The sequence below is a fragment of the Eucalyptus grandis genome, chromosome 2, assembly GCF_016545825.1.
Source record: "Eucalyptus grandis isolate ANBG69807.140 chromosome 2, ASM1654582v1, whole genome shotgun sequence".
NCBI lineage: Eukaryota > Viridiplantae > Streptophyta > Magnoliopsida > Myrtales > Myrtaceae > Eucalyptus > Eucalyptus grandis.
Genome location: NC_052613.1, coordinates 49,657,650 through 49,680,918, shown reverse-complemented (window position 1 = coordinate 49,680,918; position 23,269 = coordinate 49,657,650). Strand labels below are relative to the sequence as shown.

The following is a 23,269-nucleotide window of genomic DNA, read 5'->3' as shown; positions in this document are numbered from 1 at the left end:
TCGGCGACGGAGAAGATGAACAGTGATCTTCACAAGGGCAGAAAACGGAAAAACAAATAGTTCGTAAGGATAATTTTGGAAAAAAAAAATATGAACAGTAGTATCAAACTGAGAAAGCTGGAAATGCCCAAGGCAGGGGTACCCCTGCCTTGGGCTTTCAGCCTTCACAAGGCAGGCTTTCAGCCAAATGCCTTACAAAATATTTTGCCAAACACCAATTTTTTAGCCCAAAGGGCTTTGGAGGTCTAAAGGGGTTTGGAAATGCTAATTCCAACCACGATTTTGCTTGCTTGATCTCGACTTTCACGATTGCCTTTTCCCAGGCTACTATTGGTCTATAGAAAGAAGTTCCACCTACTACATGACGTAAGAGCTTACCATTTTCATGCAATCCCAATCAGCTGACACCGATGTCAATCAAATAATTGTTCTCATGGATTTTCTTTTTTATTTTCAAGGGTGTTGATCAAGGCTCGGCCTCTCCCTATTCGACGTCTCCTTCCAAATCGTCAACGTCGAGGAGGTGGTCATTTTCCACCGTGTCTATCTCCATCATCGGCAAGCGGTGTCTTCTATCTATTTGATGCCATGTTGCCATCCATCCCGTAGGATCATAGTCGAATTATTTAAGCGTGCACGCCCAAGAAAATCTATGTCAATCTTGGAAAATAATGGAGATCAGCATGGCGATTGTGTTGAGCTCTCTCTTTGTGTTTCTAATCTTATGGTCTCTCACCGAGCTGGCGCGTCAGCTATGGTGGAATCCGCTCAGAATACAGAGGACGATGGCCCGACAGGGAATCAAAGGTCCTCCCTATAGGTTCCTCCATGGGAGCACGAGGGAAACAATGAAGATGAGAATGGAAGCCAGAAGCACGCCCATGGACGATCTCTCTCATGACATACTCCCTAAGGTTCAGCCTCACATCGACTCTTGGATCAACACATACGGTAATTGAAAATATAAGCTTTTGTTATAAAATTGTGCTAACCACTCTTGGAACTTTGATCTGACTCTAGTTTGTTCATTATTGAGATTTTTGTGCAAACATTTTGCAGGGAGGAATTACATAAGTTGGTACGGGGCGCAAGCTCAATTGGTCATCACTGAGCCAGAGCTGATTAAGGAGGTGCTAATCAATAGAGACAAAACGTTTCCGAAAATAGGACCGAGGAGCTTCGCCAAGTATCTTTTGGGAGATGGGCTCGTGTCAACCATAGATGGGATAAAGTGGGCAAAGAAGCGTAGACTCGCCAATCACACTTTCCACGGGGAAAGCCTCAAGGTAATTAGGGTTGGTGTATACTAAAATTCTTGTAACCTATCAAATTTTTATTGCAGGTTTCTTGTGCTTATCAAATGGAAAGAGAATTTCATGCAATCTTTAGATTGAAGTTACGAATTGACGGAACTAATTGAAGTGCAGAACATGGTTCCAGCGATGGTGGATAGTGCTCACGTGATGCTAGAGAAATGGAAGCAACAAGAAGGGGAAGAGATTGAGGTGTTTGAAGAATTTAAGTTGCTGACCTCCGAAGTGATCTCAAGGACAGCTTTTGGGAGTAGCTACGTTGAAGGGAGAAACATCTTTGAGATGTTGACAAACTTGGGTTTGTTAGTGTCCAGGAATGCTTTGCGCATGAGGTTCCCAGGAATAAGGTATTCCTCTTCAACATTTTCCTAAGAAAGTTTTTCTTACTTTTAGGAAAAAAGAAAAAAATAAGCCCGTTTTAGCTTAGTCAAATAGACTATGCCAATCATGTTTTGAAAAGCCAAGGAAAAAACTTGCAAAGATAAATGTTTGTGGATCATAGACAATCAAAATCATTGATTTTTGTGGGATCCACATATAAATCATGTGGACCTTCTATGATGACAAAATATGACTAACCCAATTCATGTCGATCCGGATCCAAGCAATTTTGACCTCAAGGAGTAGTGAGACCCACATCAGATCTCACTAAAAGATGTAAAGTTAGCAAAAGTATGATGAGTGGTTTCAAGTGGGAAGACAATAATTGTGTGATCAAGCTTACAATTTGTGATTCTTCCCAATATTTGAACAAGCTAAGAGAATCATAACAATGTTATATGTATTGGCACAAACTTTTTGATCACAAGAGTAAATACAGCTAGCTAGTAAGGTGGAGATTTGAACACACATTTGTCAGAAAATTGATCTATACTTTAGATTCACAAACTAAGGCATTTGTTGTTGAATTCGGGCACAGTAAGATTTGGAAGACAGCGGATGAAATTGAAGCCGAGAAGCTCAAGAAAGGCATACATGTTGCAATCTTGGAGATCGCCAAGAAAAGAGAGAAGAAGGTGATGGCTGGGGAAGCAGATGACTATGGGAATGATTTCCTTGGGCAGCTTGTGAAGGCTTATCGTGATAATGATGAGAGCAAGAAAATCACAGTCGACGATCTAGTGGACGAGTGCAAGACATTCTACTTTGCTGGACAAGAAACCACCACTGCAATGCGACGTGGGTCATATTCCTCCTAGCAGTTCATTCGATTGGCAAGAGGAAGCAAGGAAGGAGGTTATTGATGTATTTGGGAATGAAGACCCCAACTCCGATGGAATCGCAAAGTTAAGGATGGTACGAAAAATCCAACTATTTTTTTGTCTTGATTAATTTGGTAGACAAGGAATGATCCTCCTAACAACATCTTGGTATGCCTGATTGCTTGAGTCCAAAACTGAAACTCATTGATACTCTATATTATTAGAATTATACCAGTTGCAACTCTATTTGAGGAACACCCTTATACTTAAACTTGAAGCTCAATCATTAATAACTGAAAAAACCGTTGATACAAGAAAAAGAAAAGACAAGTGAGTCTATATGTGTAACTTGTCGACAATTTTTGTACTAACTTTCCAACGGTTGGATATGTCTGAATGGATATTTATATTTTACTCTTTAATTAAATAATTTAAATCTTGCGCCTCAACATTTTGCCTTATTTAAACTCAAAACTCTTGGAACTTTCATGACACCCAAATTCTGACGTGTATATAATCATACATAATTTTTCACAATTTTAAACTTTGAACAATGTTTTAAAATTTCAAGGAAAAGTTAAAAAAAAAAAAAAAAAAACGTGAACAAACAGGTCTTTGTTGCATAGCTTACCAACGCTTTGAATATTTAACGTCATATATGAATTTTCTAAAAGGATTTGGTAAGCAGTCCAATTATGGTTGGTAATTTCTAAAAGAGTTTGTAAATTTATTATGTTGGTAAGTAAGACAAATAGAAATTCATAACTCAATAGATAAATTGGTGAACTTTAAAAGAATTAAATAAATGTCGGTAAGCAACTTAAATGAGACTTGGTAAATTAAAACTAATTGGTAGTCTAACAGGCAAAGACTGGTGAGTTGCAAAAATGTTTGCAAGAGAGATAAAAAAAAAATGGTAAACTCCAACAAAAATTCATAGATTAAGAAAAATAAAATCAAATAAACATAGTACTGAAATGAAATTTGGTAACTTGAAACTATTTTGTTATACAATCAGAAAAAAAAATGGTGAGTTACTCAAATAAATATTGATAAATTCATATAGAAGTTTGATATTTTTAGCATTCCCAGGAAAGACAAATATAAGCTAGTTGAAGATAAGAAACATTGATGATTTGCTAAACCGTGAAAAAAATTTAGTAATTCCATGAAAGCGTCAATATTTACCAGTAAGTTATTGTAAATAACTTAACCAGTAACTTTCTGTACCAGTATTTTCTTTTCACACTTAACAACTCTTTCATAAATTTACTGAGGACCGACAAGAATTTGTAGTTTTGGGAAAGAAACAATGAAATCGTCCTTCTTTTAAATTATGAGTGGTATGTGTTGTCAACTAATGTCACCTTTTGCGTGCAGATCAGCATGATCATGAACGAAGCACTACGATTATACCCTCCTGTGACAGGGTTCACTCGAAAAGTCGACCAGCAACTTAGGCTAAGGAAACTTGTACTTCCTCCTAATACTCAAGTCTTTATAGCAAATCTTAAGATTCACCACGACCCCGAAATTTGGGGAGAAGATGTGCACCTCTTCAGACCAGAGCGATTCTCAGAAGGCGTCTCTAAAGCCACCAACAATAACGCAGTGGTGTTCCTTCCCTTTGGATTCGGGCCTCGAATGTGTGTGGGAATGAACTTTGCGATGAACGAGGCGAAAATTGTCCTTTCGATGATTCTGCAGCGCTACACTCTCATATTGTCTCCGGGGTACATCCATAGTCCAGTACAAATCCTCACGATTCGCCCGCAACACGGACTTCAAGTTATCCTTCATCCATTATAACTTGTTTATCAGCATATATGATCTAGTTAACGTTGGGGTTTCAGGAAAGAACCAGGGAAGTTCATTTGATCTTAAAGATGCGTTTCAGGTTAAGTCCAGGTGAAATAGAGTTGGTTTCATCCTTTTAATTTAATGGATTAGGCAAGTCGTGTTTTGACAACCTATATTGAGTTTCTTAAAAGAATAATTGTTTAGCATGTCATGTTTGATTGAGCTATCTAACCATGTACTTTCATGTCGACAAGACATGAATATGAAAGCCATGGAAATGTCAATCAAGATCTCAATAGCTAAAATCAAGAACACATATAATTGAGTAAAGATATTTGCATACTTGATTCAGAATTCATCGTTTTTGATGTAAAATAGCACCTTCTGTATCACAAGACTGCCTCTCACCCTTAAGGTTCAATAAGCACATCTTATGTGAGCACATTAGGGTTAAAAGAGAAATTAGAGCACTATTTAAAATGTTTTAAGCCACAGACCTTGGTCAGGCTTTACTCGGTGTATACTACTAAGCTCCATAATAGATTAATTAAAAAACATTATATTTCACTTTGTTAGGCTTATCCTATAAAATGGTAAATTACAGTATCAATTAATATAATCCACATAAGAAAAAATCTTACATAATATGTATGTTGACATGAATAGCCGCCCCAAGTTGTGAACGGAAGAGGTGAAAGCAGGGAAAAACGAATAATAGGTATAGAAGATGATCAACGAAATTTCAAATTAGGATAATAAATACATTGATGGAGGAGTGATGGAATGTAATCAAACCATGAAGGAAAAGTGTTACAGATATATTTTCTTTGATTCCATTTGTATTTCGAGATTTTTTTGTATTATCTTCTTTAATTGATTATGATTGATAGTAATCGACATTGTAATTTTATTTAATTAAGATAGTTATCCTCTAAATTTTATAATCAAGTTCATGTACTTTTTGTTATTGAACACATAGAAATACAGAAATTTCACAAGGTGGAGGTCGTACGGAAATTTTATAATCAAGTTCATGTACACTATTCATTGCTTGGTATTAGATCTCTTGTTAGCTTGAAGCTCAGATGAGCAAGCATTCATTGAGTCTTTTACAAGGTGGTGGTCATAATAACCTTAAGTTAGTTAGACCGGTGTTTGTTTTTCACTATAACTATTACTCTTGAGTGTTGTTCCGACATTTCCTTTTGCTTGTTTCAAGAAATTGTCACACCCCGATTCTCAAGAAGAAGGGCATGACACGGCCGTCCTTTTTCCAAAGGACGTAGCCTCAACGTAACCAAAAATTTCAACCCGATATCAACATATATACATCCACATATATATATTTGACAAAAAGGGGCAATTGGTTACAATATCAGAGTATATCTATGATCCACAAACATCAAAACATAAACCTTCTACAAAGACTAACTTATAAACTTATGAACTATGCATAAGCCATACCCAAAATTTCCACCACAAAAGTCCTCCCCGAACGAACGCTCACGCCTATTCGTGACTCGCTGAAGAACCTGAAAAACAAGTAGATGAGAGGAGTGAGCTACCACGGCTCAGTGAGTAACACATTTCTTCTAAGCGGATCGAGAAATCATTATGCACATTTAAAACATAACTCAAATACATAATCATAACTCAAATACCAAAAATACCAATGGTCCAGTCCATTAGTCAATCTCATAAAACATGCATCAATGGTCTATTCCATTGATTAATCTCATCAACTCATATCGATGGTCCACTCCACCGACCAAACTCAAATCATACGTCAATGGTTCACTCCATTGACCAATTCATGCTCAAATGTCTAGCCATGGTCACGCGTAACGCCCGTGACAAGACAACCAAAATTCCCCCTTGGCAAGGTCTCACATATTAGCCGGTGGCTCGGCCCACAAGGATATCCAGAATAGTATGCGCATACCCACACCCCTCAGGGTCCACAGCGACATTGAGCATCAACCACCAATCACAATATCCAGTAATCCAACATCAGAAAGGAAGTCATATATAAAAATATCAAAGCATTTCAAAATTCTTTCACAAAGAATTTCACAAATCCTTTTTCACACAACCATTCAAATCAATGTCAAAATACAACTCCCTTCGAACCACAAAAATGTCAGTAATATCTCGATCATGTTTTATGCAACAAAATATGCTTTTTGTCAACTCATAGAGTATTTAATCAACCATGTTTCTCAAAACATGAGTTTAAAATACAAAGAAGAAATAGTGTCACTCACCTGGGAAAAGCCAAAAATCAAATACAACGCTCACACGAACCGACGCATTCGGATTCCTAATAATTAACGGGAAAATATCAAAAAGCCGAATAAAAATGATATTCTTATAACGACTCGCCTATACTAGGCCTATTAGTCGATAAACGACACCTACGCGCCCCAAAAGCTCACAATTTAGCATAAACCCATCATTTTCAGCTAGGCACGGCCCATGCGCCAACTTCGTCATGCCATAACTTCCTCCACAAAATTCCGTTTCAAGCCGTCTTATAGTCTTTAGAAAGCTCTCTTAATGTACAACAACAACCCCAACTCAGCCACCCCAAAACAGTACCGGAAATAACAAAAAAAGAGACTCGAAGCCACTGTTCGCTACAGTACCAGATTGCGCCTCAAACTTCAAAATTCAGTTCCGAACAAACCGCAAGCTCAAATCACGATCCGAAAGATGCTATAGCTTCACAACATCCCAAAGTACCATTTCTAAAAAATTTACAGCTTAACGACTCAAAAATTGGGCTTCGCCACACAAATACCCAAGAAATCCGAATTTCGAGCCCTAATTGCGGCAATTGCTTCAAACAAGTGATTAAAGGCTTCAATTTCTTACCAGCCTTGCAAAACACACTTGAGTCGGCTTGAGGAGGTGTCCGGGTCACGAGCGCGCCAAAATTTTTCCCTTTTTTCCTTTTTTTTTTTTTCTTTTTTTTTTTCCTTTCTCTTCTTTCTCTCCTCCCCTGTTTCGCGTCTTCCCCTGTTTCTGTTTCTGCTCGCTGCTCCTCTTTCTCTCCCTCTTTCTCTCTTTTTAAAGCCCAGCCGAAGGTTCCATGGTTCTCTTCAGCCTCCCTTTTTTGACTTTTCAAACCTTTCTTTTCTTTTCTTTTCTTTTCTTGTTTTAAAACCCATATATTACAGAAATCAACATCACCATTACACTCACCACCCTCAAATGACCCAGATGCTGAATTTTCGTAGTGATTTTGTCACCACATTCGCCCTCGTGTGCCACCACGCGCCACTGCAAGTGAGATTTACGCAGCTCATGGACCCTCACACACCTCTATCGAGCCGATGCCTTTTGAGTGCAATTCCGATGCATTTGATGGCGAAAATCAACACCATCATCAGTCTCACCATGCCGCCGAGTCATATACCATACGCCTCGCTGCCGATCGTCACCACATGCACCTGCACCCGCACCCGCACCCGCTACCACGTGCCACATAAGTAAGGCCCCTACATGCCGTCACGCTCCACGCGCCAGAAGCCTCTACATCGTCGCTGACGTCATACTTCATATGCTAGCCGTACGTACACTCCAGCCGAGTCGCTGGCACCACCGCCACGACGTCAACTGGCGAGTGGAATCTTGAACTTTCGTATGATCGGCCACTGCGTGCGCCCTCACGTGCCTCCAAGAGAAACTATCATTGGAAGTTTGTTGCATTCATTAGGGTGGAGATACGATATGATATCTCCCTATCTAGTGAGAATCGTTCACTACAAAAAGATGTAATGAATTGCGGTTTCAGAGTGAAACTGCAATCCATAAGAAAAAATTAAAAATGAATAAAACTGGGCCTAAGGAGGCAGGCCCATTGCTTGGCTACGCCTGCCAAATATGCCTTCATCCTAGCAGACCTAACGAGCCGTCAAACTAATGATAACGTCTTTTTTAATCATATTGATTATTACCGATATTTCATATATGATATATTTATCATAGTATTGGAAAAGAAATGGATATAACTAATTTAACCCAAATATGTTAGTGTGGGCTAAGTAAGCAACCGAATCGACATGATCCTTTTTAATTTATAGACCAAATGGTTGAGTTTAACTTATACAAGCTGAAGAGTCAAATAGACTATATTTTATGTTCATTAATAATGTCAAATAGGTTGACACAACTATGACACGAAAAGGATTAATACGCCGCCCATAACCTAAGGTGCTAGAAAGTCTTAACCTTAAGGTTATAAGGGTGCATTTGATTTAGTATCTTGAAAAACTAGTAGGAACATGTAAAACAGTTTAGCTTAAAGGGTTTTGGGCAAATACAAAAGCCATTTGGTAAACAATACTTTGAAAAACAATTTAAAAGAAATGTTGTTTAGTAGAAAATGGATTTGAAAGGCTCTTTGGGTGATTAATATTAATTTATTAATTTTATTTGTTTAAAATTGAAAAAAATAATGTATATACCTTTTTAAATATAAATTTTGACAATAATGTTGAAAAAAATCAAATATATATAATTTTTTTGAACAAAAAAGACCAAACCTTTGCCAGATTAGTGAAGGGTTTGGCCCTTTTTTAATAATAAAAAAAAATGATGATGGACAAATTCGAAAATTTGAAGAATTGGGTAATTTTGGAAGAAAAAATGAGTTTCAGCATTTAGCTAAATGCTAAAAAATTAATGTCAGTCCTTATTAGTATTGGGTTTTTAACCTTTCTAATGCTGACTTTCACTTGAAAGTTTCTTCAAAATAGTTGTTAAATGATCCAGTATTTTCCTAAGAGGCTTTGGAGGCCAATAATTCCTTAAGAATGTTGAATCAAATGCATCTTGAAACTCAATGAATTACAATAAACTCATGATTTAGATTTGGAACACATATGATTGATAAGAAATTATATTTAGATCGCAATAGTCAATTTCCCTGATGGCACAAGAACAATGCTTCGGGCAAACTTATCACCTATCTAATTTTAGTTACTTGACACTAAGGTGAGTCAATCAATCCTTTTGCACACATAAACTAATAAATACAATGCATGAATATAAAAATTAAGTGAGCAAAGATGTTTTCAAATTATGGCGTCCAACCCCGAATGAAGCACCTATACTTTTAAGCACACAATGGAAGCTTGATCATATGACATTAATTGTCTTGAAAGATGATTACTTGAAAAATCCTAGAGCCGCATTTGCGGCTTTTTCAGCGTCAGCATCAGCCTGTCTCCAACTCCGACAATAGACAGAGCTCGGACTATTCATTTTTTTCTAGTGTCACGACCTCTTTTTTTTCCGTCCGGGGGAAAAGGAAGAGTGTTTAGGGGTATTTGCCTAAAGAAGCGGACCAATGGCCCTAAATTAGGCGGGGCTCTCCCAAGCCCATACCTCGCGACGTTGGATTTCATATTTCAATTCTTAACAACCTAAATATTTCTAGGAGTCGCCACTAGCCTATTGGGGTCGGCTAGAAACCAATCGAGACACGGGAGTGGTGTCTCGATTCCTACGCAACCAGAGATTTCTAGGAACGGGGACTTGTTTACGTCAATGTTTCTATTAGCGCCCTTGCGGTACCACTAACTTAGAAGGTTGTTTATCTAAATGGCCACACAATCTTGATTACCAATTATAATCTTTATAAAACCACTAAGTGTCCATGCAAATGTTTTTGTAGTTTTTTTTTTAATGTCTAGACTAATCCTAACATAATTTAGAAGAGAAATTTACACTCAAATTAATGAAAAGCGCGCGTAAGTAAACATCCAAGAAATTGAAATGACTTGAAAATAAACGCGGAAAGGTAAACCCGATACAAGTCGGGCAAAAATATTACATGGCCTTGTTATCACGCCCGGGGACAGGACCCCCATGAGCAAAAATGAGAATTCAAATATGCATGAAATTACTTTAAATAGTTTTAATCTAAGCAAAATGGATTATTTACAAAAAGGTTATAAAATACCAAAATAGCATTAAATTAGAAAATTACTTTTTAAAATTAGGAAAAATTTCATATATGTCATTTATATCCTAATTTGATGCTATCTAACATTTTTTGATATTTTTGAAAATTTCATATTTTTCTCTTTTTTTTTTTTAATTATTTAAAAAAAATTAATAATAATTCCTTAAACCGATCTATGCTAACATGGAGTAACACAGCACATGAATATCACAATAATCAAGCTCAAATCGACCATTTCAAGATCGAAGCTTAGTTTGGGCATTTTGTCGAACGCTTGGTGTGCATTAAACTAGCCCCAATAGTCTCCTCGAGCCATGTTTGCGGCCTTCAATCTCAACGCATGAGCAATATTATGTGGAACTACAACATCAAGGTTAAACTACCACATGCAAGGAGTAAGATTAGATAGAAATCACAGCTTAAAACACACGAAAACCAAGCTGGAATCGTCATCAAATATGCGGGTTTGATCTGATTTTGCAAATCTGGGTTTGAACCCAAGTCAAGCAAACAGGTTGAATGCCCATATTCAAGCCCCGACACCCATCACATACGAGATCTAAGGGAAACATTACTTGATCCGAATGAAAGTAGGTAACATGAGCTTTCAAATGCAACAAACATCATAGAAAATGACCAACCGAACACATCAAAACGACCTCTCCAAGAAGCACACATGCAAAACTCTTGAAGAGATTTCAAACACTTAGAAAAATTTCAGCCTCAGAAATCAGTTTTTCGGGCTGGTTTTCCTCTTGATTTTCATGATCAAAAAATGCTTAAAATCGAAAATAAATACATCTAGGATGCTTATCTTGCTTCCTAGTTTCCTTTTCAAGTGGTTCTTGGCCGATGAAAACGACAAATTATCCTCGGGGGCCTGTGGAAGTTGGCTTCTTCAACTGGAAATGAGATCTGCAAAAAAAAGAACTGATAACGAAGGTTTTCGTTGACCTCTAACATTAGACTTCAAGACGTATTTTGTTGGAAAACTTGACACCACGCCAAACTATATGTATTATATCTTGGGTTAAAAGTCAATATTTTCCTCATTTGTCTCTCAAATTTCTCAAAAAACACTGGCTTTCTTCACTTGTGACCAACCAGTCTCGACACTTAGAAAAAATTTCGGACTTTCTTGGCCCGCCAGGAGGGCACTGTTTCGGGGGGCTTTAGGAGGCTTTCCCAATCTCCATTTGGGACGTGTAACCTATGGTTGGAAAGATCTTTGAATGAAGTTTCACTCTCTAGTTTAAGGTTTTGGCTAATTTTGGCCGTAGGTATGTGAAAATCTCACTTTTCTCTCTCCAGGTCGGTCTGGAATTTCTGGGTTTTTCTTCTGGGGTTGCTTCTGAAGGCTTCTTTGGGGAACGATTCCGAGCTCTCCTCTCTCCCCCTCGTCTCCTCTCTCTCCTCCCTTGAAAGACCTTGCTTCAGTGATCTTATCCCCCGAATTAAGGGATTTTTGGTCAGCCTTTTGTCCACCTACCAGGCCTGTCAATCGGGCTACTCCACCCACTCTCTGACTTAGCCAATTTTTTAAACTTCTGCAGCTGTTGAGTGTGCGGATTTTGCTGCGATTTTCCGGTGCTTTCAGCAGCTTATCCCCGGCAACTTTTCCTCCACTTGCACTACTATATACGGTCTTTCAGCACGTGCAAAGATCGAGCTAAATGGGCGGCTGAGGAGGATATGGTGGGGCCACCAAGTTGCTTACTCAGCAACTCCGAATTGAGACCAACTCGTGGACCTGGTTTTGGCTGCTGATTTGAGTGCTTTAATCCATCAATTTTGCTGCGTTTTTGATCATTTAGCAAGTAAATGTATAATAGTTTAAGATCCCGACCAGATTTCGCAATTGTACCCACCCAATTTTGCAAGAAAATCCCTCAAAGTTTGCCATTTTTTTATCCGAAAATACCCAACTCAATGAAAATTTGGTCATTTTGGCCCGATTTGATTGATTCGACTTGGCCCAAGTTTAATTTCAACTTAATTGGTGACCAAGATGATGATTTAAGGGTTCGGGTGAAATTTTGCAAAATTTGCGAATTGGTCCCTCAACTTTTGGAAATTGCATTTTGGCCCCAACTTGCCATTTTAATTCTAATCTGACCTCCTGGGCTTGGCTAGTCACATTTAGATCATTGGGCCAAAATTTTTCTTTTTTTTTTAACTTTTTTTTATTATCTTTTATCCTTTTTTTTTTTTTTTTTTTAGGAAAACATCTTCCATTTAAAAATATATATACTAAACACTTAGATGAAATATTTTTGGGTAAAAATTTAGGTGTCAACATCTAGGATCATCATATCATCCCAACAATCAATGCCAAAAGGCTGTCATTTTGAGCCTGTCCGTATCACTGGGCACACAGATCCCTCCGACCAAAGCCATTAAAGTCTTGATCATTATCACTTCTCAACCCGTGATTTGAATTTTCTAGTTTCCTCCGCTTCCTTCCCTTCCTACCTCGGAAAGAAACGATGCAAGTGCTCATCTTCTTGAGCTCTCTGTTCCTGTTTCTCTTCTGGTCCCTTTGTCGAACTCTGGTACTAGTTATGTCGAAACCCACTAAGGATACAGTGAATAATGAACAAGCAGGGAATGAGAGGTCCTCCTCACAAGTTCGTTCATGGAAACACCAAGGAGTCATATAAGATGACCATATGAACATACCCTTGAACAATCTCTGTCATGCCATATTCCCTAAGATTAACCTCAGATCCACACATAATTAAGTTCTAAGTTTTAATCTTGATTTTGTGCTTCGATGGAACGAAAGTTACTTTCCTCTGCCATCATAAGCTTTCACGACTTTGCTTGCTTGATCTCGACTTTCCCGATTGCTTTTTCCCGAGCTACTACTAGTTTGTAATAAAATGATATCATATTCCTCTGAACGCTTGAGTATCACCCCCTTATTTAAATTTTCATTTCAGGTTACCGCGTTCTTTGTAAAGCAATTGCGTATGATCTTTATACCCTAACATTGCTCTCAGTTCTGACTATAAAAAAAATTAAAAAATTAAAAAATTGCTCTCAGTGGCCGGAGAATATGCATTTTTAGGGAGTTTGTCCCTGTGCCCGTGTAACAACCTAATATGTGCTGGTCGGTGATACGAAGGTCCACTTGTATACAAAAATGCTCTATCACCCATAACTGTAGTTTCATCGTTCGCAAAAAACAAGCAAGAACAATAAAATTTACCAAGAGAGATAGCTCCACGAAAGTACATATGCTTCCCAAGGAAAGATCGCTTTGGCCGATTCGGTCGTTCGAGAGGCGTGCAAAGCAAAATAAGCTACCGTTTCAACAAAGGAAGGAGAATATGGGGAGCTGATGAGTTAGTATTTGGCCAGCCACATGACATCCAGGATGACCAAGGTTGCGAGCAAGATGCAGCTGAAGAAAGTAAAGGTGATCGAGATGGTGACGTGGTCCAGAAGCTGTGGAGAGGCTTGCAGAAGTTCGAAAGCGCCGTGTGCCTTATCCCCGTGCGGTTCAGATTGGTGACCCCGGGAGCGGCTGATCCGGCGTCATCAACGCATAAGCAAGCACATTTGGAACTGGACTGATGGTTTTATTTATATGTTGATGGGCCTAAGTGAGCCCGTCAGCCCATGTTGGGCCTAAAAGCCCAGCTCGCAAGATAAGGGCCCATTGATGAAGGGTTGAGATATGAAGGGTGTTACGTCGAGGGGATGTGTCTTTTGGAGAAGACGTATTTAAGGGGAGAAAAGAAAAAGAGAACACACATTTTGGTTGAACGTACGCTTTTCTTTTCTCCCTCTTCCAAAACTAACGTAACTTTTCTCCCCCTTGAACCAATAGTACGCTCCTAGTAGACTGGGATCAGATTCTTCCTCGAACTTCCACGATTGGTGTTTAATCTGTGAACAATAAGGTACACTCGATTCCGTGGCATGTCTTTGATTGGTGATACATGTTCTTCCTGGGCTCGTCTTCCGCATTCGTTTTAGGGGTTCGATTTAGTGTCGAATCCGTTTTAGGGAATCCGCTAAGACCCGACATGGACCATATCTGATATCTGTATTGACCGTAAAAGTTCTTTAGATGGATTGGTCGATGATTAAAGAAAAGACAAACTAAAGTTCATGATTAAAAAAATAAAATAAAAGTGGGCCTATGAAGGCAGGCCCCTTGCTTGGTTAGGCCGGCTGGATATGCTTTCATCCTATCAGATATAACAAGTTGTCAAACCAATTATCATGTCTATTTAGATCATATTGACAACCAAAAAATATGGGATTTTTTTTTTTTGGTAACCGAAGACTCCACCAAGGGCCCCCGTGTCTGGACGGCAGTGAAAGGCTGGACTCCAATATCTCGGGGGAGACTAGCACAGGACCCTAATACCATGGCCCCCCTCTTATAACATTAGCAACTACGGTTTCGAACTCTCGACCTTGGTGATGAAGAATATGGGATTTGATCCCTACTAAGGTAATCAAGATTGAATTTCCAACCTTAGAGATTCCAAGTTCTTGCACCGGTAAACCCTTGGGCAGTCAAATTCAACAAAATCTAATTGCACTCGAGACACAAAGTATTGGACAAATAAACCTGTAATACGAGGAAGCAAAAGAACTAGAGACTTTGGTATCAAACGAAAAGAGTCAATCAATCCTGAGATGGTCGAGTGTTCCTAAAAATGAGGTAAGCTCTGACTGATCTGTTTCAGAAGTCATGAAGATTTAAAATACTTGATAGAGGTCTTGATGACCTAAATTCAACAGGTCGTGTTTTTGAAGTCCTTTAATTCTCAAGAAACTCTTGATAGAAACTCCCCAGAATTAATAGTGCCTACCTATCCGTAGGATAGAACGAACTTTCGATCCTTGTGATTGCTCCTGATTAGTCAAATTATAATTACATATTGATAATTGGCATTAGGTCACCAACTTCCTTGACCTTTTGGCACGAGGCAGGTATCAGCCCAATTTTTATTCATAACTTTATCTTTGGCTCAAAGTTTTGGCTGGTTACAAGTACAGTGAAGAAAGTAAATTGAAAAGAAGCCATATTAGTGAAGAATATAATTTAAAATATGTTCTCTAATTTGTCCTTTTTTCGTTTAAGCTTGCTAAAAAGTTCTTGATATACTTTCTCTTATCCATTTTCTAATATTTAAACTCAATATAAACTAAATATCAGAATTGAGAGATAATAGAGTATAATAGAAAAATGCTTTCTCTAATTTATTCTTCACTTTCCAGTTTAAAAGTCAATAAGAGAAAAAATCTTCAGAATTTTCATTTATTTATTTTATGAAATTTAAATCCAACAAGCAATAAAAACGAGCATATGACCAATTATTAAGCTAAAAGTTTATTGATTGAATGTGTGCCATGTGGCAAAACTATGCTATACGTCATGTCACTTGACGTACACAAGACAAAAGTGAAGTTTCATGTGGTGAGCACCAGAGTAAATATGACATAGACATTATTAATATACCTTGGGCGAGCTTACCACCCGTCTAATTTTAGTTAGTTGACACTAAGGTTGGTCCAATTGATCATTGTCAATACATATTCTGATAAATCCAATGCTTAAATATAAAAACTAATTTAACAAATATATTTTTAAATTAAGGCATCAAAATCTATGTTAAATTATGTCTTGAATATATATATATATATATAACGACCCATTTGAAGAATTTTCATTTGTTCAAAATCCAATTAAATGTGGATTTCTTGAGCGGTGGAACTTGATAATTGAAGGTTTGTCTTTCTCTTGGAAATACATTTCAAGATTCAATCAACACAATAAGTTTCTTCTTTTTATTCAATTTTGATCAATTGGCATTTCTTCCTCCTTGAGAGAAATAAATGATTTGGAACACATTTACTTAGAAATAAAGGGAGTGACTGGATTGGTGATTTTGCCATGTAGGAATATATTCATTGATATAAGCAAAACTTTGGTCTTTGTGGTTGGAACTCTATTTCGCAAAACAACTTGGATTTTATAAGATCATTATTAAGATTGACTGTAAAGCCATGACGGATCTTCTTAGTTCAAAGTTTATGATAGATAATGCTAGCCCTACTTTGCTTAGAGATATCCAGTCTCACTTTGACTATTAAGTGTAATATAACTTTCAGGAAAGAAATCGCTTTGCTAACTAACTTGCTAATATTAAAATTGAAGAGCACTTGGGTACTAGTTTCTTTTTATTCCCTCTTATAAGTTTACTTCATGTTTTATTATATGATAAAATAGGGATAGTAGATTTACAATGTTAAATTTTTGTATTCGGCTTTAGCCCTTTTTCATGCAAAAATAATTAGTCAATTAAAAATATTTTCGTTATCAGTAGTAATTTATATCTAAACATTTTTGTTTATTTATTTTCATAAGTGATACAAGTGATCGTTTTTAGGAAAATATTTTCTAAATCATTCTTTTTAGCAAAACATACCAACCTACAAGTCACATGAGAGAGACAAAATAAGGCCGCTCTTGTTTAAGCCATAAAAGGACGAAGAGAAATGGGACTCAACTTCTGCCCGTGTAAAGGACAACTTCACAAACGGAAACATTCTAGCCCACAAGGAAGCTTTATCATGTTGCTTTGATTGTCTTGAGGGATGATTTCTTGGAATTTCCTAGAGTCGGCAGATTCGACATTTTTAATGTTAGTATAAGCCGTCCCTATCAAAATATTAGAAAATATATTTAGCAAAACATACCAACCTACAAGTCACATGAGAAAGACAAAATAAGGCCGCTCTTAATTAAGCCGTAAAAGGACGAAGAGAAATGGGACTCAACTTCTGCATGTGTAAAGGACAACTTCACAGATAAAAACATTCTAGCCCACAAGGAAGCTTTATCATGTCGCTTTGATTGTCTTGAGGGATGATTTCTTGGAATTTCCTAGAGCCGGCAGATTCGACATTTTTAATGTTAGTATAAGCCATCCCTATCAAAATATTAGAAAATATTTTTAGCAAAACATACCAATCTACAAGTCACATGAGAAAGACAAAATAAGGCCGCTCTTATTTAAGCCGTAAAATGATGAAGAGAAATGGGACTCAACTTTTGCCTATGTAAAGGACAACTTCACGGACGGAAACATTCTAGCCCACAAGGAAGCTTTATCATGTCGCTTTGATTGTCTTGAGGGATGATTTCTTGAAATCTCCTAGAGTCGGCAGATCCAACATTTTTAATGTTAGTATAAGCCGTCCCTATCAATCAATGCCAAAAGGCTGTCATTTTGAGCATGACCTTATCACCCGGCTATCAAATTTCTCCGGTTGAAGCCATTAAAAAGCTCGATCATCATCACTTCACAATCCGAGATTTGGATATCTAGTTTCCTCCACTTCCTTCCCTTTCTAGCTTGGAAAGAAACCATGCAAGTGCTCATCCTCTTGAGCTCCCTGTTCCTATTTTTCTTCTTGTCTCTTGCCAAACTCTGGTACAAGTTATGGTGGAAACCACATAGGATACAGAGGATACTGAATGAGCAGGGAATTAGAGGTCCCCCTTACAAGTTCGTCCACGGAAGTAGCAAGGAATCATTCGAGATGATCACGCAGGTTAGGGACATCCCAATGAATAACCTCTCTCATGACATATTCCCCAAGATTCAGCCTGAAATCCACACATGGACTAACACATACGGTAAATGAATTAAGTCCTACGTTTTAGTTTCAATTTTATGCTCTACTTAATGTCCCTAATGAAAACCGATGTTGGATGATCTGACCTTAAATTGTTGATTGGATCTTTTGTAGGGAGAAATTACTTAAGTTGGAATGGGACTCAAGCTCAGCTGGTCATTACAGAACCAGAACTGATCAAAGAGGTATTAGTTAATAGAGACAAAACATATCCAAAAACACCAGCTACGGACTTCGTCAAGAAGCTTTTAGGGGATGGGCTTGTGACCACAAACAACGAAGAAAAATGGGCAAAACAGCGTAAACTTGCTAATCATGCTTTCCATGGGGAAAGCTTGAAGGTAATTCAGATTTGATAGTAAACTGCTCCAAGCTCATTACTTCAACAATCTCAATTTTAATAAAAGTTCATGCAATTAATAAGTGCTGAATGCACATTTCGAGATCGAATTAATGGAATTGTTAAGAAGATGACGAGAAAGGAGAATGGTTCTCTGAAATGAGATTATACTAACATATTTAGATTCTACTAATCTTGTGGGTTTTGATATTAAATTGTAGAATATGGTTCCCATGATGGTGGACACCATTCATGTGATGCTAGCGAGGTGGAAGCATCAAGAAGGGAAAGAGATTGACGTGTTTGAAGATTTTAAGTTATTAACATGCGAAGTGATTTCAAAACGGCATTTGGAAGCAGCTACATAGAAGGCAGGAATATTTTCCAGATGTTGACGAGATTGGGTGTGTTATTAACCAAAAATCTTCATCATGTAAGGTTCCCAGGATTAAGGTATGCCTCCTTTTCCTAAGAACAAATTGTTTGTGGCAATTTTTTAGGATGATCTTTGTTTAGTTGATGAGCCTAAAAGCTAGGGGAATCTCTCTTGGAATACTTCTCAGTAAGTTTTGGAAGACGGCAGATGAAATCGAAGCGGAGAAGCTCCGGAAAGGAATATACGACGCTATATTGGGGATAGTCAAGAAAAGGGAAGAGAAGGTGAAGACCGGCGAGGCAGCTGACGTCGGGAATGATTTCCTAGGACAGCTTGTGAAGGCTTCTCGTGGCATGGACAATAGCAAGAAAATCACGATTGATGATCTAGTGGATGAATGCAAGACATTCTACCTTGCCGGACAAGAAACCACCAATGCATTGATGACATGGGTTGTGTTCCTCCTAGCGGCGCACCCTAATTGGCAAGAGAAAGCAAGAAAGGAGGTTCTCCATGTGTTTGGAAACAATGATCCCGACTCTGATGGTATTGCAAAATTAAAGACGGTATGAATATGGATTCTGGGTGTGGGGTTAATTTGGTTGAACAAAATAAGTTCAATCTCACAAAAATAAGTGCGGATGGCCTTATCTAGAATTTCTTTAATTAGATTGGCCAAGATGATGAACATGATGCCTAATTGCCATAATTTCTTTGTTTGTGCAGATGAGCATGATTATTAATGAAACTCTGCGATTATACCCTCCCGTCATTGGGATGTCGAGGCAAGTTGAGCAACAACTTAGGTTGGGAAAACTTCTTCTTCCCACCAATATTCACATCATAATAGGAAATCTCAAGCTTCACCATGACCCCAAAATCTGGGGAGAAGACGTGCTTCTCTTCAAACCAGAGCGATTCGCAGAAGGCATTGCTAGAGCCACCAACAACAACCCAGTCGTGTTCATTCCCTTCAGTTTTGGTCCCCGAATCTGTGCAGGTATGAACTTCGCAACACATGAGGTGAAGATCATCCTTTCGATGATTCTGCAACGCTATGCTTTCAAATTGTCCCCTGCTTATGTCCACTGTCCAGTTCAAGTCCTCACAATTGGCCCGAAGCATGGACTTCAAGTCATATTTCAACCACTGTAGCTTGGTTCACCAGCATATGAATAATGTCTAAGTCTGTAAAATGTTGTCCATTGATGCCTTCATACTTCAATGTCCAGTGTTGTGCTTCTAGGATTTGTCAAACATTAAAAGGGGCCAGGGGGGATGCCGATGATCAGCATATCATCGTTCTTAATCAGCATAAAAATATTGGGGTTTGGTGCATCCTTCATTTACCGTGTAGTACGCTATATATGCACAGAGATGAGTGCCAACATATATTTGCTAGTATATAGAGTTTGTTGGGCTCCATCCCGACCTGTGAAAATGTCAGAGACGAGGACAAGAAAAATGGAAGCAGGTGCGCGACAAGAAATTGATCGGTTGATTATTTTATTCATTTTTTCTTTTTCATAGTATGTTAGGGCTACGCCTCTTCTATTGGCTCCATTGAAACCCTAATGAAATAAAACGACACAACAAAAAACCGCACATTAATACTACTGTTGTTCTTCCTTTGTTTTGGTCAAGTAAGAGATATTCAAGTTGAGATGGACAAATTAGATCAAAAAGATGAAATGACCACGTTCATCAAAATGCGACACTAATCACAAAATTGCACGCCCTAATTGGAGTGTGTTTCCCGATCCCAAAAAAGAAGAAGAAGAAGAAGAAGAAGAAGAAGAAGAAGAAGAACCTTGGACCGTGTTTAGTCTTCGGCAACTTCAACATTGTTGAAGCTAAACTTGAAAATCTTCCTAGACTTTCAGAGCTTCATTAGGAAGAACCACCCAATGCTACCCAGTGTCATTAGTCCACTCACCACGTGCGCAACCTTGGTCACGATCGCTGACCACCAATGCGGACAATATCAAGCACGTGACCAGCAGCCAGGCACGCTCAATCGGACCCGATTGGCTGCTCCACCATCGGTAGCTTCCTTCGCAGCCACACAAATGTTGCGAACTTGAGCAGCATCCAAGGTTGTACAAGAAGTTCACCAACATGACGATGTTAGTGAAGTCCATGTAGGAGACGGTCTATGTTGACGAAGATGGACAACAAGATCCCCACCTAGAGAATGCCGAACCAATTAGACCTTGTGGCGAAGAACTTACGCAAGATCCCAATATCCACCATGCCATGGACCTAGGAAGCGCAGTTGTTGAGCTAGGTTTCACAGAGCTTGATCACCGACAACACCACACCAACCTTGATCCAGATGTAGGCCACTTACCGGCAGTCCTGTTAGCTGCCACAGTGTGGAACTTGAACTCCTTCTTGTGCTTGGTCTACGGCGAACATAGGATCAAAATAAGAGAAACAAGTAAAAATAATTGGGATTGTGATGAATGGAATTAGCTTGTGTGCAAAGTAGACCTACTATTTATCTAAATAGTTTTTGATGGGGACTGTAAATTTTCTTCTTGGATTTAAGATGAACAAAAGAGATTAGGTAAGAATCGATCAACACTTGCAAATAGATTTCCTTGAAATGGTTCAAGTTTGTTGTAAAACTATGGATGCCCTCTGGTCCTCATTAGTATAAACTCTATCTGGAAAAGAACAAATGGCAGGAAGCAAATGCTAGAGGCAAAACTAGTAGATATTTTCTTCTTTTATAAACGCTGCCAAGAAAAGAGTTGTTGAACATGGGCGAAGTAGTAGATATTTTTCTATTTCTGTTTAAGTATTTTTGTCATTTTACTACATTGGGGTGTGGATACAGTCAATATAGGGGTGGAAAAAGGGGCCCATATATTAATGTACCCCAATCTATTAAGAAGAGATGACATTTTGTTGCCACAATTAAAATATTAGGCTATGGGCAGTCACCAAGACAAGTACTATAATAGGATTGAATAAAATAAAATATTAATTTGGCGGTGGGGATTTGTTATATCTTATCTTTTTGCTCAGTGAAACACTTGATATCACCTTGATCCGATGACCCTCCGTTCGTGTCACTTTGAATTGGCCAAATCGAAAGATGGTTGACGATCTAAAGGAAAAAAATGTTATTGTCGTAAAGCTCTCAGAGGAAATCATCACATCGCACCATTCAAAGGGGCTTTTGAGGAAGGTTGAATTTGGGTCAAAGTTTTCGAACCTTAATAAAAGTTATGCAGCTAAAATCTCCTCATGTGCAGTTGTTGGCTTTCTATTGTTTAATCTAACAAATGGTATTAGAGTCGATAATTGATTGGTAGCCCCCTCTCTATATTTATTAATACTTGATGAATATCTCAATGAAGAAATCTTATATGTGACTTTCTAATCGAGTTGGTGGATGGTGTTCCCTAACTTCCCATTGAACTTGTCTAAGTCAAGATGATTGAGGTAGAATCTGAAGTTCGAGTTATGACAATGGCAAAGAAGGATGCTAGGAATAAAGGGAGGGAGCCTAACACAGGAGGCCAAAATGTGAGGTGAGGATCTATTGAGATGCATATGTGAGGATGTTAGGCAAAAGAATTCTTACATAGGGGATGTGCTGAATTGAGGAGCTGTTAATATATCCTATTTGAAATATAACTCATTGGTTTAGACTTTTGAATGAACCTGGGTCTAACTAGATGTGTTAATGGATTTGGACTTGGCTCCTTCTTGGTGATCTCTTGAAGTGATCCAGACTTTTGTGGCGTGTCTCAATAAATTTTGTGTATATCTATCATGTGGCTTAATCTTTTTGACCCACAATTCTAAAAAATAAATGCTCTCTATAGATTTTGATATCTGCATGAACATTATATATTAAAAGCAATAAATCGTCTAGAAGACAATCTTCAAAACGATTGATCATTTCTATTCAGCATCTCTAATACAAAAATCATAACCATTTTTCCATTTATTATATGGATTTGTTATGTCGTTCTGAAAGCAATTTATTCCATGTTTTTTATTAAGAAAAAGAATATCATTCTACGTGTTGATTTAAAAAAAAAAAAAGAGAGATTATTCTCTATCTGATGGAATGAAAGTGATTATCCTAAATTAAATCAGAAAACTCTTATGATTCTAATCTATAAAATGAACAATATGTAGAGTTAAATATAAGTATAAAAGAGAATTAGGAATTTTCTATATATTTCAATATATTGAAAAGAGTACCTAAAGAGTCTATTTATAGCCTTACATAGAGAAAATCAAAGGAAATCAAATTATATATGCATAATCAAAATAGATATAGAATATCGGAGAAAATATCTTAATATCTTTAAAAGATATTTAATATCCCAATATTGTTAACATCCCCCTTAAATGCACGTTAAGTTGAAACAAATCAACTTGAGTTTGAAAAATAATCTGAACAATATCACAAAATCTTCAATTAAAATTAGCTAGATCCAAGCGAGGCAGCGTGTAGTGGGGCATGTGATGGCTGCAACTTTTGCTGACAAGAAGATTTTAATATGTTGATTGTCAAACAGCGGCAAATTTGGTGGTGTAGTCGACTTCTCGAAACAGGAAGTGAAATTGAAAATCAGA

General features: G+C 37.8%; 2 protein-coding genes and 1 long non-coding RNA gene across 3 annotated transcripts; 2 read left to right on the top strand and 1 right to left on the bottom strand.

The window, feature by feature from the left end:
* The first annotated feature begins 519 nt into the window (after positions 1–519).
* LOC104433363 (cytochrome P450 CYP749A22) lies at positions 520–4,645 on the top strand. Its single transcript, XM_010046077.3, has 5 exons — positions 520–951; positions 1,060–1,286; positions 1,428–1,660; positions 2,233–2,609; positions 3,896–4,645. The coding sequence occupies exons 1-4, from the start codon at positions 672–674 to the stop codon at positions 2,510–2,512; spliced, it is 1,020 nt and encodes a 339-aa protein (XP_010044379.2). The 5' UTR covers positions 520–671; the 3' UTR covers positions 2,513–2,609; positions 3,896–4,645.
* A 976-nt stretch (positions 4,646–5,621) lies between these two features.
* Positions 5,622–7,356, bottom strand: LOC104415795. The gene is made up of 3 exons (XR_005548757.1): positions 7,190–7,356; positions 6,580–6,635; positions 5,622–5,847 (listed from the first exon to the last, which is right to left on the bottom strand). It is a non-coding gene; the product is annotated as an uncharacterized LOC104415795 (long non-coding RNA).
* Positions 7,357–17,593: 10,237 nt separating this feature from the next.
* LOC120290259 (cytochrome P450 CYP749A22-like) lies at positions 17,594–20,171 on the top strand. Its single transcript, XM_039306095.1, has 5 exons — positions 17,594–17,952; positions 18,066–18,292; positions 18,513–18,744; positions 18,855–19,233; positions 19,394–20,171. Exons 3-5 carry the CDS (start codon positions 18,617–18,619, stop codon positions 19,820–19,822), a joined length of 936 nt encoding a protein of 311 aa, XP_039162029.1. The 5' UTR covers positions 17,594–17,952; positions 18,066–18,292; positions 18,513–18,616; the 3' UTR covers positions 19,823–20,171.
* The last annotated feature ends 3,098 nt before the right edge of the window (positions 20,172–23,269 follow it).